This window comes from Balearica regulorum, chromosome 11, assembly GCF_011004875.1.
Source record: "Balearica regulorum gibbericeps isolate bBalReg1 chromosome 11, bBalReg1.pri, whole genome shotgun sequence".
Taxonomy (NCBI): Eukaryota; Metazoa; Chordata; class Aves; order Gruiformes; family Gruidae; genus Balearica; species Balearica regulorum.
Genome location: NC_046194.1, coordinates 23,903,880 through 23,918,128, shown reverse-complemented (window position 1 = coordinate 23,918,128; position 14,249 = coordinate 23,903,880). Strand labels below are relative to the sequence as shown.

The following is a 14,249-nucleotide window of genomic DNA, read 5'->3' as shown; positions in this document are numbered from 1 at the left end:
CCCCCGCAGCCGGGGTGCCCCCATTCCCCAGGGGCTGCCCAGTCCCGGTGCCCCCATTCCCCCCGGGGGCCGCCCAGTCCCGGTGTCCCCCCCAGTCCCGGTGCCCCCATTCCCCCCGGGGGCCGCCCAGTCCCGGTGCCCCCATTCCCCCCGGGGGCCGCCCAGTCCCGGTGTCCCCCCCAGCCGGGGTGCCCCCATTCCCCCCGGGGGCTGCCCAGCCCCGCGCCCCCCGCCGCCCCCGGCCCCGCCGCCCCCGGCCGTCCCCCGCAGCAGCCGCCATTGGGCGCCTCTCGGCAGCGCGGCGGCCCGGCGGCCCCGGCGCGGCGGCGGGCGGGCTCCGAGGGGGCGGTCGGGCCGATGCGGCGGGGAGGGGGACGCCCGGTGCGGCGCGATGCGATGCGGCCCGGCTGGGCTCGGCCCGGCCCGGCCCGGCGGCTCCTCCCCGCTCGGCGCGGCGGGGCGGCGCGGCGCGGCGGGCCCGGCGGCGGGGGAGGCATGGAGCCGGCGGGGAGCGGCCCGGGGGCGGCGGCGCTCTGACCACCTGGGCCGGGCGAGCCGCGGCGGAGGATGGGCAACGCGCAGCGGAAGGCGCCGCGCAGCCAGCGGCGGGGCAGGATGCGCTCAGCAACAGGTACCGGGGGACGGGACGGGGCGGGACCGGACCCGCTCCCCGCGCTGCCCCCGCGCTGCCCCCGCCGCCCCCCGGCCCCGCGGGCTGGGATGGAGCCGGCCGCAGCAGCGGCAGGGGAGGGGGAGGCTCGGGCTCTGCCGCCGTGTGTTGGTGGGGGTGTGTGTCCCCCCCCCGCCCCGGGCCACCCGGCCCCTTTGGGTCGCTTGGAGGACACGGGGAGAGGTCACCTCCAGCTGGGGCTCGGCCTGGCTGGCGGGGATGGCGAGGGATGGGGCTGGCGGTGGGGCCCACCACGGTCCTCCGGCGTGCGGAACAGGTGCTGGCCCGCACCCCGGGTAGTGGGAAGCCAGCCCTGAGCTGTGGGGAGCCGGCTCCAACATTGGGGAGCCAGCCCTGAGCTGCAGGAAGCCAGCCCTGAGCAGTGGAGAGCCTGCTCCAATGTTGGGGAGCCAGCCCCGAGCTGCAGGGAGCCAGCCCCGAGCAGCGGGGAGCCATCTCTAACATTGGGGAGCCAGCCCCGAGCTGCAGGGAGCCAGCCCTGAGCAGCAGAGAGCCATCTCTAACATTGGGGAGCCAGCCCTGAGCTGCAGGGAGCCAGCTCCGACGATGGGGAGCCATCCCCAGGCTGCGGGGAGGCCTTGCGCTTGCTGGCCCTAGAGCTGGGTCCTGCCCAGGCAGGGAGCCCGTGCCTGCATAGCCCCCCGTGCCCCCAGCCCCCTTCTCCCCCCGATCGCAAAGGCGGTGAGTGTCTCTGGGGGACCTCATGCCATAAATCACCTAAGGCAGGCAGAAAGCCCTGCGAATCTGCAGGGGGCATTTGGGGGGAGCAGCGTGAGCGGAGGGCTCGCTCGGAGCTGGGAGCGGGCAGCCGAGCTCAGGTGCCCTGTAAAAAAGCTGGGTTGAACAAGCAGGCAGGACCTGTCCGGTCACTCCATTGTCCCCACCTGGCTGGCCCAGGCAGTTCAGCAACCCTTTCCAGACACCCGGGACTCCGGCTCCCCTCCCTGACCCAGCCCAGCTCCTGGAAATGCCTGAAGACCCGGGATGCTGGGGTCTGCCACAGCTCCCGGCTCACCGGCTCATCTGGGGTCTGTTTCCCCGTGTGTCCCGGAGCGCAGCGTGCCGGGCTCTGCTGGCCCCGGCTCCTGTGCCCACTGCCCTTTGCCTGGCCGCTGGCTCGAGAGCCGGGATGCAGCAGTGCGAGTGGCAGCAGGGATCTGCCAGCCCTGGGAGAGACCTCGGGAAAATTGCTTAGAAACTGCAAGAAAATGGGGAGTGATTGTCACAGCCCAAGTGACTGTCACAGCTTAATAATTAGCGGGCAGAGGGGGTGGAAGTACAGCCTGTCTCTGTCTAATTTTGCAGCCGCCGTTGTTGCAATTGTTGCAAAGGACTGAAACGGGGCAAAAGAGCTTCGGGTTGCATGGGGGATCAGGAGGGACGCTGATCTGGCGGGTCCTGAGGGATGAAGGATGCTGTGCCGATCGGTACCCAGCACGTCGCCTTTGGCTCCCATCTCGCGGGCCACAGGAGGTGGGCAGCGGCAGGACTGCTGGGCTCAGAGGGAACCACAGCATGCTGGCCTGCTCCCTGCCTGCCTCTCCCACCCTTGTAACTGTCCGGTGCAGCTCAGAGTGGGATGGGAGCTAATCGCACTTCTGCATCATCAAAGGGATTCTTGGGAGCTGCAGATCGCCTTCCCAGTGCTGCCGGGAAGGGCCCAAGGTGGGTTTGCGAGGCCAGCCTTTGCACCAAAGCTGGTTCATACGTCCTCGGGTGCAGGGTGCGTCTCCGTGCCAGCCCGGAGGTCTCCAGCTGATCTTCCTCCTGGTGCCTGGCCTCCCCTGGGGAGACGGCAGAGCTGTGCCTGGCTGCTGGGAGCAGGGAGGAATGGGATTTGACACTGGACAGCTTGAAACTCATCTTGGGTGGGAAGCTGGGGCGAATACTTGGGTGCTCCCAGGCTATTTAGGCTTGAGGCTGCTGAGACCTCAATGGCTTGGGCATTCCTGAGCAGCTACGCACGGGCTTCCTTGTGGAGAGGCGGCGGCGGGTCCAGGCCGGAGCTTATCTGCCGAGGGGAGGGAGCTGAAACTTGATAAGCAGCAGCCCTGCAGTGGGTCTGGGTCGCTGGCAGGGTGGGACGCCCACCGGCGGGGAGAGGAGGGCAGGGACCCGCCGTACCAGGAGGTACCTTGGCTCATCTCAGGCAGGATCGCTCTTCTGCCCCGTGCACAGGGCAGCGCCTGGAGGGCTCTTTGCACTGGCATCCCTGATTGTTAAAATCCAGCCTTCCTCGTGTCCTGATGGGCTGGGAAAGGCTGCGTGAATCTGGGGCCTGCGAACCTTAGCTCTGCCCGCTTGGCCCATACGCATCTTGGATGCTGCTCTAACGCTGGTGGGGGCTCGCATCCCCCTGCACCCTTTCCTTGCACGCCGGAAGAGCTGAGCAGGGTGCTCCCGCGCCCAGGATGCTTGCTTGCAAGTGTGGTGGTGGTTGGAGGGGCTTGTCAGAGAAGGCGGCGTGCTCGTAGGCTGCTGGAACAGATGTGATGAGTTAGCAGGTCTCTGTGCTCCGTGGTCTGGTGGCGCTGGGATGCAGCTCTCCAGTTATCGCGTCTGCCCTGGGCTGGCACCGTAACTGTAACGGTCCATTGGGGCAGGTCTGCTTGTCCCCTCGTCTGTCGGAGCCACGTGCAAGTGCTGCCTGGGTTGCTGGGGGGTGGAAGTGAACTCTCCCGGTATCTGCCGTCCTTTACCCATCCCATCATTTGGGTCTGCGGTGTCGCTGGGTGCCTGGCAGGGGGGTGGGATGGTACCAGCCCCCGGCAAGGCACGTGCTGCCCACGCTGCCCCAGCGGCCCCAGAGCCGCTTCCCGAAGTAAGGCAGGGCTCAGGGCTGCATTCCTGTGTCTGCTGCAGCCCTGGCCCCCAGGGGCCTCCGTCCCCCAGGAAAAGCAGGCTCAGCTTTACGAAGCCCTGGGGCGCTGGGTGAGTGGTCCCCGAGGAGCCCTCGCTCGCGGCTTTTGGAAGGAGCCAAAGCGAGAAGCTCTGGGGGTTGTTGCAGCTTCTAGGGCAAAGTCAGGTTAATTCAGAAAGGCCCCCCACTTTTTTTTAGCTAACAAGTGTTGGGAGGCTGGGGGGAGAAGGCAGCTCGACCCAGCCGGGAGGCGGCGGTGGGCTCCGGGGCGCTGATTTCCAGGTGAGGATGCCGACGGCTGCTCCAGCCGGGACATGCCGGAACAGCCGTGCTCGGCTGGGGGAGATGAGACAGCACGTGCCAGTGTCCCCCCGGGTCACCCGTGGCTTTCAGATGCGCCGTTGCTGCTCGGGACGTGGCTGGGGGATGTTTTGGCTCCATGACTCTGCTCAGCCGGGGGGAGCCTTGCCATGGCCCCCAGGACCCCGTCCCGTCTCCGGGCGCTGCATCAGGGATGTACGGACAGAGGGACGAGCCCCTTTGCCCCGACCCGCCGCCTTTGCAGGACCCCCGGGCAAACTGCTGCAGGGTGGGGGGACGGAGGACGGGCTGTGCAAAACCACGGCCCCTCCGCCATCCGTCCCCCGGGCCGGTGGCAGGAAAGGAAGAGGGGCCGGGGCCGGGACAATGGGCTGTGGCGCTGACTCAAACAGCCGGTTCCTGGTCGCTTCCTCTCCCCCCGGGCTGGAGCTGGCCGCGGGAGGGGAAGGCGAAGGAAGCTCACTTCTCTCTGCCTGTTTTTGAAGGGCTCCCGGGCGGCCGGAGCGAGCACCCTCCCGCCTGCGCCTGCGGCCATGGCCAAGGCAGAGTGGCTCCTGGCGCCCTGGCACCGGGGAGGTAAGGCAGGCAGCGCGGGCAGAGCAGGCAGCGCGGGCAGGGCAGGCAGCGGGCAGCATCCTCCGAGAGGAGCGGGCAGCGAGGGAGGGGGAGTTTGCAGGTGCCCTCGCCCTGCAGGGCAGGACGTTGGCGTGACGGCGTGCACGGGGATGCAGGGGCTCTCGTCTCCGCAGGCTGTGCAGTAGCCGCAGGGTCGGTGCTGCCCGGCGGTGCGGGTCTTGTCCCCCGTTCCCAGCCTGGCCTCGATGGCGGTGTGTCCCTTCCCTTTGAAATCCCTGCCACCATTCCCCTGCCCGTCGGGGCGTCCTTGGTCTCTGACAAAGCAGAGAAGCACAGAGACCCCCCTCCTGGCGTCCCACCGACCACTCCTCAGGCTGGGGCTGAGCCCCGCTGGGACGGATCCTGCCCAGCCCTGTGGTGCTGTACTCTCCCGGCTGCTCTTGTTTGCTGGTGGCGGCGGGCGTGGGGAGCACAGGACCGTGGATCGACACAAACGTTGGGGTCAGCCAGGGCCCTCGCCGCTCTCACTGCCCTCGCCATCGCTCCTGCTGTGGCTGATTTCACGTCTCGGGCCCCTTTGTCCTGGGGCCTGGCCGCGTTCCCCTCTCAGGCGACTTCCTCGCATTGTCCCGGCCCCGTGGAGTGTAAAACCAGCCGGGCACAGGGGAAATGGCGCTTTCCTGGAAGCACCCCTGCCCGGCGAGGGGCTGCAGCCTCTCCAGCACAGGCAGCCCGCGTGCCTGGGAGAGCTGCGAGCGCTGCCCCGGGCATCCACGTGCCGCCAGACAGCCCCAGCCAGGCTGGGGACATCACCGCGGCAAAGCTAGCGGGCACCTGGCCTTGGCCACCCTGCGCCTGGGGGTGCCTTTGGCCGCGGTACGCAGCGGTGCTGTGCCGGGGTGCCGAGGACTGGCTGGGGCTGGCAGGTTGCCGTGCCGGGTTTCCCGAGGCTCTTGGGAAAGGCTCGCATCTGGTTTTTTGGCTGGGAAGCGCGTGAGAGCAAGGGTTGCGATACGAGGGGGAAGCCAGGCTGCTAGGGAGCCGCGGTGGGATTGGGAGAAGGGCTGCGAGGGGTCTGATCCTGCCGCCCATGGCTGACGCCTCGCTGCGGGACCTGGGTCCGGCCAGGTTCCGGCATGGCAAAGGCAGGGTGCCGAGAGCGCCTGTGGCCGAGCCCGGAGCAGCCCCCACCAGGGCTGGGGCTGCTGCTCCATCCTCGGGAGCGATGGCTCTCAGCCCCTTGGCACGGAGCGGCGTGAGTTCATCTCGGCCGGCTGCGGTAGCGGGCCAAGCCCTGCCGCGAGCGTGGCCGCGGGCAGTTCCCGTCCCCACAGCACGGGCGGATGGCACACCGGGGCTCCTCCTGTGCCAGGCTCGCCAGCCAAGCCCTCCCCGCAGCACACTCACCTCCTCTGCCTGCCAAAACTCCCTGACGGGGTCCCGGCTCGCGTTGCCGGAGCCAAACGTCCTCAACGCGGCTTTTCACCGGTGGCCCCCGCCCGCCCTCCGCACCTGCCGGGCTCAAGGGTGGTCACCAAGCCAGCGGTGCCACAGCTCGTGGGGACTTTGACCGGCATCAGCTGTTGCCCTGTCACCGTGTGCCAGTGCAGTGGGGCACCCCATCGCAGGAGGCTCCCCCTGGCCAGTCTGTGTGGGGTCATGGCTGACACCATCCGTGGGGAGCACACGTGTCCACTCCTGCCCTGCACAAGGCACGAGACAAAGGTGATGGATCACTTGGGATCCAGCTGGAGAAAGAGGGCCTTTATCTGTTTTACCAGATCCCATCACAGGGCCAGGCAGGCAAAGTGCCCCAGCACACCGTTAACTCTGAGCCCTACTGATGGACAGTGATGTTATTGGCTGTTTCACAGCTGCTGCTCTCACATAATCCAGCCTTCTCCCCATGAGCTTAGTGACCCTCACAGCTGCCAAACCCACCACCCCTGCCAGCAACTTCTGTGGTGCTTTTATCTCCTGTCAGTACAAAAATCAGCTGATTGCATGTTAAACAGGGAGAGCGAGAAGAGCCGAGCGCCTCCGGCAGATTTGGTGCAGCAGGGTGGTGTTATTCTTCAGTGCTCCACGGTCCTGCTGGGCACCTGCTCAGGAGCACGCAGACGTGCTGTGCAGGGCAACATCGGGGTCCTGGCGTGGGCACCCCCCTAAAAAGCTTCCAGCCCCTCTGGCCTCAACCACCAGCAGGTCAAACGTCTGTAAGGATGGCCCTGCCTCGCTGAGCGCTCGAAGAGGTGCCCACAAGATGTGTAATGGAGGGACGACATCCCGGGGAGGGTCCGGATTTGGACAGGGCACAGTACATCAACCGTCCCAACAGGGGCTCATCTTGGGCACGCTCCAGCCCGCACGCGGCGAACGCTTGCGCCAAGGTAGGCAGGTCTGCCCGGTGAGCAACGCTCCCTCGTGGCATTGGGTGTGTGGATGTTCGGCGGGGAGTGTCGCTTTGGGACCTCGTTCGGACCTGGGCAGGCATCCGGCCCCAAGCTGCCGCACGCGGATGCTGCTCCGCATCCCGGCGGGCAGCTGGACCGGCGGGTCCGAGTTCAGCAGGGGGTGAGTTTGGGACAGGAGGCGCTTTCTGCTGTCGCTGCCAGCTCCCGCTGTTTGCTCTTTTCTCTTCCTCTCCGCTCGTTGCAGAGCAGCGTGCGCTTTGGCTCCGTACCACAGGGAATGTCATCAAGCCGCACGCGTCGGGAGCAAGCAGTCGCGGTGCCGGCAGCGGGCCGGGGCGCTTGCTCGAAGCCGGTGGCATATGTTGCCGGCACTGCAAGGCATCGGCTCCTGCCAGTGGGGTTTGGGTTGCTGGTGGGATCAGTCTCAGCCTCCAAGTTTGCAGTCCTCATCCTCCGGTGTGCTAGGACCGACGGCGGCAGCTGGCTTGCCGCTGTGCCGATACCCGTTGCCATGGCTGCTCTGCTAATGGTGCATCGCCTGCTGCTGCCGTTACATCACTCCTGTGGTACCTCTGCATCGGCAGCGAGGAGCCGAGCGGCACCGTCTGCATTGCCGGCGCTTCCCGCTCACTTGGAGCGAGCTTGAGAAGGAAAAGTTTGGTGGCAAGCTTGAGCAAGAGGCATCATCTCACGGGAGCTTCGGCCGGAACTGAAACAACTTCTAATGGCTCTGTCGAATATCTCCCTGTGGATTCGGGATGCCTGGGCAATAGGTAAATTAGGGTGCTGGTGTGGAGTGGGGGTGACTCGGGGAGGTGCTCGCGGAGGGCACGTATTCTGCGCTCTGTGGCTGGGGGTCCTGCAGGGATACTTTCTCCCAGGAGAGAGTGAAGCCCAGCTCCCCTTGGAGCAAACTCCCCTTGGCTTCAGCCCTGGTCCTTATACACCCACAGTGGCCGCGGCGTCCCAAGCCTGAACACTCGCTCGCACTCAGTAAGACTCTGCCGCGAGCTGTTACAGAGGCAGCATCCCCCGCTGCGGCCCACGGTGCTGGCTCGCACCCCTGCCTGGGGCAGCCCGGCGGGGACCGTCCCAGCGGGATGCTGCCGTGGCCCTGCCCACCAGCGCTGCCCCTGCATCCAGCCCCAGGGTGAGGGGCAGAGCTCGCTGCTGCCAGCCTGCAGCCCCGGGAGGGGACAGACCCCCTGGGAGACACGGGGACACGTGGGGAGCAGCCTCCGGCAGCTCCGGCCGCCTGTGCTTGACACCTCTGCCCATGCCTGCGCCTGTCTGCGGGCAGAGCTGGAGCTGCTGCCTGCTCCCCTCCACAAGCCCCGGGGCAGGGAGCGGGGACTGGCGCCAGCAGGGAGCTGTGTGCGGGGTGAGCCCCCCTAGCCGTGCCTCAGTTTCCCCCCCAGCGGCGAGGCTGGCCAGGCTCAGGCCAAGAGTGCTGGGGGGGGGTGCGCGGGATGGAGCCGGCCTGCCGGCTCTGCTCTCCCAGGACGCCCTTCACCTCCCACAGGCATTTCCCACAGGCCGGGGGCCCCTGCGGCGGCATTTCATACGCTAAGGCTGTCACCAATAAGCTCGGCAGGAGGGTCACTGCCAGGGGCAGCGGGCTCTGCTCCGGCTGCACCGTTCCTGCCGGCCGCCGTCTCCTCCCGCCCGGCGCTCTGGCTCGGCTGGGGCATCCCGAGCCCCAGGGATGCAGGTGGCCACCGTGGCTTGCACAGACATTCCAAACCTGCTCTTGCACCCAGCCCGTGGTGGGCTGCTGAGCCCGGCCGTCGGGACCGCTGTCAGCAGCGCCGCTTTATCAGCCCCTGCGGCGAGCCGGGCTGCTGGCTCCTCGCACCACATCGCAGAGCTTCCGTGTGATGTCGGGCTGTGAGCGGCTGCCGGGGCTGTGCCCAAAACACCCTCCGAGCGACTGCTCCCAAGGAGCAAAAGCCAAAACATGAGGGTGTTAGGCTTGCTCTTGCACACAGGGTAGTGCAAGCACGGTGCAGCCCCTCGGGACGTGGGTTTGGGGTGCCTGGGCTGCCGGAGGGATGCTTGGCTCGTCCACCCTTTCCCACGCCTTCTCCTCCTCAGCTGCCGCTTCTGCTGGGAAGATGAAACCAGCCCCGCCAGTGCCTCGGCGATGCCCGCGCCGCTGCGTCGGCTCAGGACGGCACCGGCTCGCTTGCGTTCCCAAATGAGTGCGTGTCTGCAAAGAATGGGAAGCCCTGCAGGGCAGGGACCCCCCCGACCACCCCGCGCTGCCCTTTTCCCCTCCGTCCAGCGCCAGCTGGCCACGCTGCCCTCTCTTCCCTGCCTGCAGCTCGCACGGGCAGGGCAGGGTGCTGGCCCCCCCACGCCAGCTGCCGGGGCACACTTCCGCTTTGCGCTAGGGCGGCCCCGGGTTTCGGTGCTGCGGTTTGCCCACGTGGTTGGAGCCCGTGGGGTGGGTGCCCGGGGTGCCCCGGCAGCGGGGCCGAGGCTGCGGAGGTAAGCTCCTGTACTGCGGCTCCGGGGAGGGCGGCGGGGGGGGCTGCCCCCCGGCAGGATGCTGGCACCCGGTGGCTTGGGGAGATGGCGGGGTGGCGGGAGGCTGTGCTTTGGGGGTGTCCCCGAGTCCGGGGGGGGGATGCCACGTAGCTGCTGCGGGGTCTGCAGGGGGGTGGCGGCTGCCGGGGGATGCGTGGGCAGAAGGCGAGGAGCATCGTCGCCCACCGAGGCCGAAGGCTGGGTCTGTGTGAGCCCGGCGGAGGGGTGCAGTGAGCCGGGGCACGGGATCCGCCCTTGGGGTGCGCTCAGAAATGGAGGGGGTGAGTGGAGCCCCCGCCTTGCCAAAGAGAGCGTGTGTTGGGGCTGGGGTCTGCAGAGGGGAACGTCTGGTCCCTGCCCCCCGTGCAGCGCTGTAGCTCAGGGTTTCGGGGAGACGCCCCGGCCCTGCCCGTGCCCAGTTGCGCTCCCGGCTCCCGTCCCCAGGGAACAGCTGGGCACACGGGGCGAGCCAGAGGCCGGGCCACAGGGCTCCTTCGGCCGTCACCTCTGCGGGACCCCCGGCCCCTCCGGGCATCGCCAGCGGGCAGGCACCGAACTGGGAGGTGAGAGGAGGCAAAGCCACGGTGCGGTGTGAGAAAAGGGGGCTGCGTTCACCCGGAGCGGGGAAACCTTCGTCCCCGTCGGCGTGGTGCTGCCCTCCGGGTTGGGGCTCTGCAGCTGGGCGAAGCCTCAGCGTGGTTTACACACACGCACACGCACGCCCCGACACCTCTTGGTTGATATGGAAACGAGTCAAATTATTTAAAGGAGAAAGGAGAGAAAAAAAAAAAAAAAAAAGCCTGGTGTTAAGGCACGTCGTTATGGTAACACAAATTAGAAAAGTAACTAGGCTAGGGACGTGGCACCTTGCTTTCGGGTGCTGGGCGTTGTGCAGGCTCTGCCGCTCGATCAGCCGGAGCGGGGAGGAAGGGTGGGGAGGACAGCGCCCGCAGGCCGCAGGGGTGATGCTCGGGACAGGGTGCCGGGTGAGCCGGGGCACGGCTGACCGAACGCTGCAGGAAGAGGGGGACGCGGCTTGTGCAAGGGCTGCCGGGGACCCCGACCCCATTTCGGGGCTGTTAGCCGTCACACAGGCGAGCAGGATTGCTGTCGCTAGCTCGGCCGGGCTCTGGCACGGACCAGGGTGCCGGGGCCGGAGGCGGCTGCGTTTTGGCAGTTGGGGTGGTGTTGTGCTCGCTGGGGACGGGCCTCGTGTGCTGCGGGTGGCAGAGGGGAGTGTTTGTCACGCTGGTAGTAGGAGTGCCTCGACCGATGGGGATGAGCCTGCCTGCACCCCCAGCGCATCGGGAAGCCCTCAGCGTCCCGGCACCCCGCTCTTCTCTGCAAAACCTCAGTCCAACTCGGGATGTGCATCCCCCCGGCCGGGCCCACGAAGCGGGAATGTCCTGGCTACCCGGCAGGGCGAAGGGACGTCAGGCCCTGCTCCCCGGGGGTGACACCCAGCCCGGTGGGTGACCTCGTGCAGCGCCTGGTGCTGACAGCGGCCGTCCCTCTGCCCACCCCAGGGGCAGCTGGAGAAGGATTAGCCCTAAATCCCTGGGGGTGAGACCCCGGTCATCCACGAGCCCCCTGTTTAAAGCTCACAAACCCGCTCTCTGCCTTCGCTGCCCTGGTCGGGGCTCGGGTGCATCGGGCAGGCAGCGTGCTGGCAGCGGCACTCCCTTGGCTCCGGCGCAAAACCGCGCTGGGAACCCACATCCGCCCGGGGCCAGCGCTGCTCCGGAGCAGAGGTGCCGGGGCTGCAGGGGTTCCTGTGGCAAAGCCTCTTTGCCGGAGCACTGCTCAGCTCCCAGCCCGGCCAGCTCCCTGGCAAGCCCAAATCCTTCTCCCAGGGACTTTTCCAGCCGTAGGGGTGTTTCAGAGGGTCTGGGCAGGTGCCTGGCCCATCCCCGCAGAGGTTTCCTTCCCAGGAGACCTTTGTGGGGCGTCCACCACGGGGCAGGGCGTGTTAACCTCGCCGAGCAGGCTGAAACCGGTGTGATGCAAGGCGCCGCGTCCCCTTCGCTCCCTCCTTTTCGGTTGCAATTTTTGCTCTTCTGCAGCCGGGAGGTTGCTTCACTGCGGCGTTTCCTGCACCCAGGAGCAACCGGGCAGTCACCCGGGGCAACAGGGCTCGCTTCCTTCCCCGGTTTCACCCTGCTCCCTTCCTGGCTCGTCCTGGCAGCCCGCGGGGACAGCGTCCAGCCCCCGGGGCGGTGGCAGTGATGGGGTGATGGGGTCTGGTCCCGCCTGGCAGCAGCCTGCCTGGGTGGCTTTGCTGGGGCCAGGACACGGCCACATCCCAGTCCCCGCGTTCCCGGAGAGACCGAGGACAGGATGGCACGCTGTGCCGTGCGGCGTCGGCCGGCAGCTCATGGCAGCGCTCGTGGAGAGCTGCCTGCCCGGCTCTCACTCTGCTCCCTCCTGCTCGCAGCCACCTCTAACCTGGACCTGGAGAGCAAGAAAGCCGCTCACACCAAGCTGTCATGGCAGCAGCCGGTGAACGTCTTCCTGGCGGCCGGGCGCCCGCCGGGCATGGAGCAGCTGCACCAGGAGGCCCAGCTCAACCTCCAGAGCTTGCTGCAAGGTAGCGGGGCCAGGGGCCGGCGGGTGGCAGTGGCAGGGACGGGTGCTGCCCTGGGTACGGGACCGCCGTGCAAACGGCGAGGTCATCTCCCATGTGCACGTGTCCGAGCCGCTCCTTGGCCCTCGCCAAGCTGCAGAAGTCGGGTCCCCGGGGGGTCCCAGCCTCCCGCAGCCCCTCCCTGATCTCTGCTCCCAAGTCACTGCTGCAAGCGGCAAAGCAACGGGGGCCAAGAGCAGCTGCCGGGGCGCCGGCCAGCCCCACCGCGCGGTTCTGCCACAGGGGCCTCGGAGACCCAGCCGCCGATCTGTCTCACCGGATCAGCGTGGCTGTTGATTTTGTTTCCTTCCAATTTCTTAACCAAGCTGTCACATGGCCTCAGCTCGGATGCTTTGCAGGCATCGATTAGATCAGCAGCCCGCGTGTAATCTCATTAAATCAGCCTGAGCAGACCTGGTTTCCGCCAGGCCATAACAACCAGCATTAATTAGCTCAACAATTACAGGATGAGGAGACACTGAGTTCCCTCCTGGCTCTCCCTGGCGGGGCTCTGCTTCCCCCCGGGACCCACCGCGTCCCCAGGCAGCCCCCTGAGAGGAGCGGGGTGGGCTGCCGGGGTCCCAGCGCTGCCTCGACTGCCCCCCAGCCTTGGCCTTCCTCCTTGGGGTTTCCCATCGCCACATCCTGAGCTGCCCGTGTTGAGCAGAGGGGCAGCGAGCGGGGACAGGGACAGCCAGCCGGGACAGACGCACGTGCCTTCGTGTTCCCTGGGGGCAAAGCTTTCACCCAGCCGGGGGCCGAGCGGGGTCCCAGGTGCCGTTTCTCTTGCAGAGGAGTTTGAGGAGCAGTACGCCGAGAGCAGGGTCACCGGGCAGACCTTCCGTGCCGCCGGTCACCTGCCCCCCGACACCCCCCCCGAGCCGTCGCCCCGACCCCCGCCTGCCAAGCGCCTCGAGTTCGTGCTTATGGTGAGTGCCGGGCGGCGGGGCATGGCGGCACAGCCCCAGCATCACCGGGGGAGACGGGTTGGCACGGCCGGTCGGGGGGGCAGGGCTGGGGGGGGCCGTTTGTGTCCCACCCTTGTCCCTTTGGTGGGTCACGGGCCTTTCCTACCGCAGCCCCCGAGCCGGCGAGCAACCGAAGAGGAAACCACTGGTACGACCGTGCTCGGCACCCGGCCGCCCGACGCCTCCCTGAGCCTGCCCACCAGCCCCGACAAGCAGCCAGCCTGGACCAGGGCCTTCCCCCTGCCCACCGTGGAGGAGAAGCAGTGGCACCAGTCCTGCTCCATCCAAACCAACATCGTCCCCATCAATGTCTCGGGTAGGGCAGCACCCCCGCGCCGCGGCGGGGGGAGAGGCACGAGAGGCAGCACCAGGGCGAGGACGCGGGGTGCGGGCAAGGATGCGCCCCAGCGTTCGGCTGCCGGGGGGGCGCAGGGCGGTGGAAGGGGGGGCTGGGGCCGTGAGCCTGTGTCCCCACAGGCCGGGCGGGTGCTGGGGGCAGAGCAAGGGACAGCAGGGCCACGCTGGTGTCTCATTCCCAGCCATCTCTCCTGCCATCCACAACTTTGTGTGTCCGATCCACCGGCCACGCTGCCGTCTGATCTCCTGTCTCTGCCGTGCTGCCCAGCCAGCCGGTTCCGTTGTCACCTTGGCTCTTGCCGCGCTCCATGTGGCCTGTCTCACCTGTCTGTCTGTCCATCCGTCCATCCTCGCGGGGCTGCAGCTCCCCGCAGCGCGGTCCTGCCCGGTCCTTGCAGTCACGAGTGCCACCCTCTGCCCCCCCGTAGAAGCCTGGGGCCGGCAGCTGAGCACGGTGCACCTTCGGAGGGCCAAAGATGTCTTTCCGCCCTTTCCCTCTGCGATGGAGGGACATGCCAGGACCACGCTGGTCCCACTCCCCGCCCTGCTGTTCCTCATGTCCATGTCCCCAGTGTGGCTCAGCACCGCTGCCCCATTAATGACGAAGCCCGGCGGTGCAGGGTCCGTCCTCGCTGGCACAGACCGGAGCCTGTTGCGCAGAGCGGGGCCGGTCTCCATAGCTTTGTGTGCATCCCACCTCCATCTGCAGCATCTCCGTCTCCCCACCGGCCAGCGGCGCCCGCCGTGCCTCCATCTCCCGTGCGACTCGCCCCGCATGGCTCACCACCCTCGTGCCATCCCATGCTCCTGCCTGCAGCCACCATCCAGGCCGGGGGACACCCAGGGAACACGCGGTGATGGAGGAAGGCTGAGCCCCTGCCCCGGCAGCCCCTCCCGGCACCGCCGCGTA

The 14,249-nt window shown here is 67.8% G+C and overlaps 2 protein-coding genes across 10 annotated transcripts in view; one reads left to right on the top strand and one right to left on the bottom strand.

Moving 5' to 3' along the window:
• The window catches only part of TSC22D3 (TSC22 domain family member 3), a 430,696-nt gene that overhangs the window by 261,671 nt on the left and 154,776 nt on the right, over nt 1-14,249 (bottom strand). The window lies entirely within an intron of this gene.
• Nucleotides 1-14,249, top strand: part of NHSL2 (NHS like 2) — a 32,724-nt gene that overhangs the window by 13,428 nt on the left and 5,047 nt on the right. For 4 of the 9 annotated variants that reach the window (XM_075763808.1, XM_075763807.1, XM_075763806.1 and 1 more), the window contains exons 2-4: nt 11,826-11,978; nt 12,807-12,943; nt 13,094-13,298. In XM_075763808.1, coding sequence (XP_075619923.1) covers nt 11,826-11,978; nt 12,807-12,943; nt 13,094-13,298 — 495 coding nt within the window. Of the gene's footprint in view, nt 1-451; nt 632-4,296; nt 4,449-7,491; nt 7,636-9,286; nt 9,353-11,825; nt 11,979-12,806; nt 12,944-13,093; nt 13,299-14,249 lie in introns of those variants that run through there. The other 5 variants (XM_075763812.1, XM_075763811.1, XM_075763809.1 and 2 more) reach the window with 4 other exon arrangements.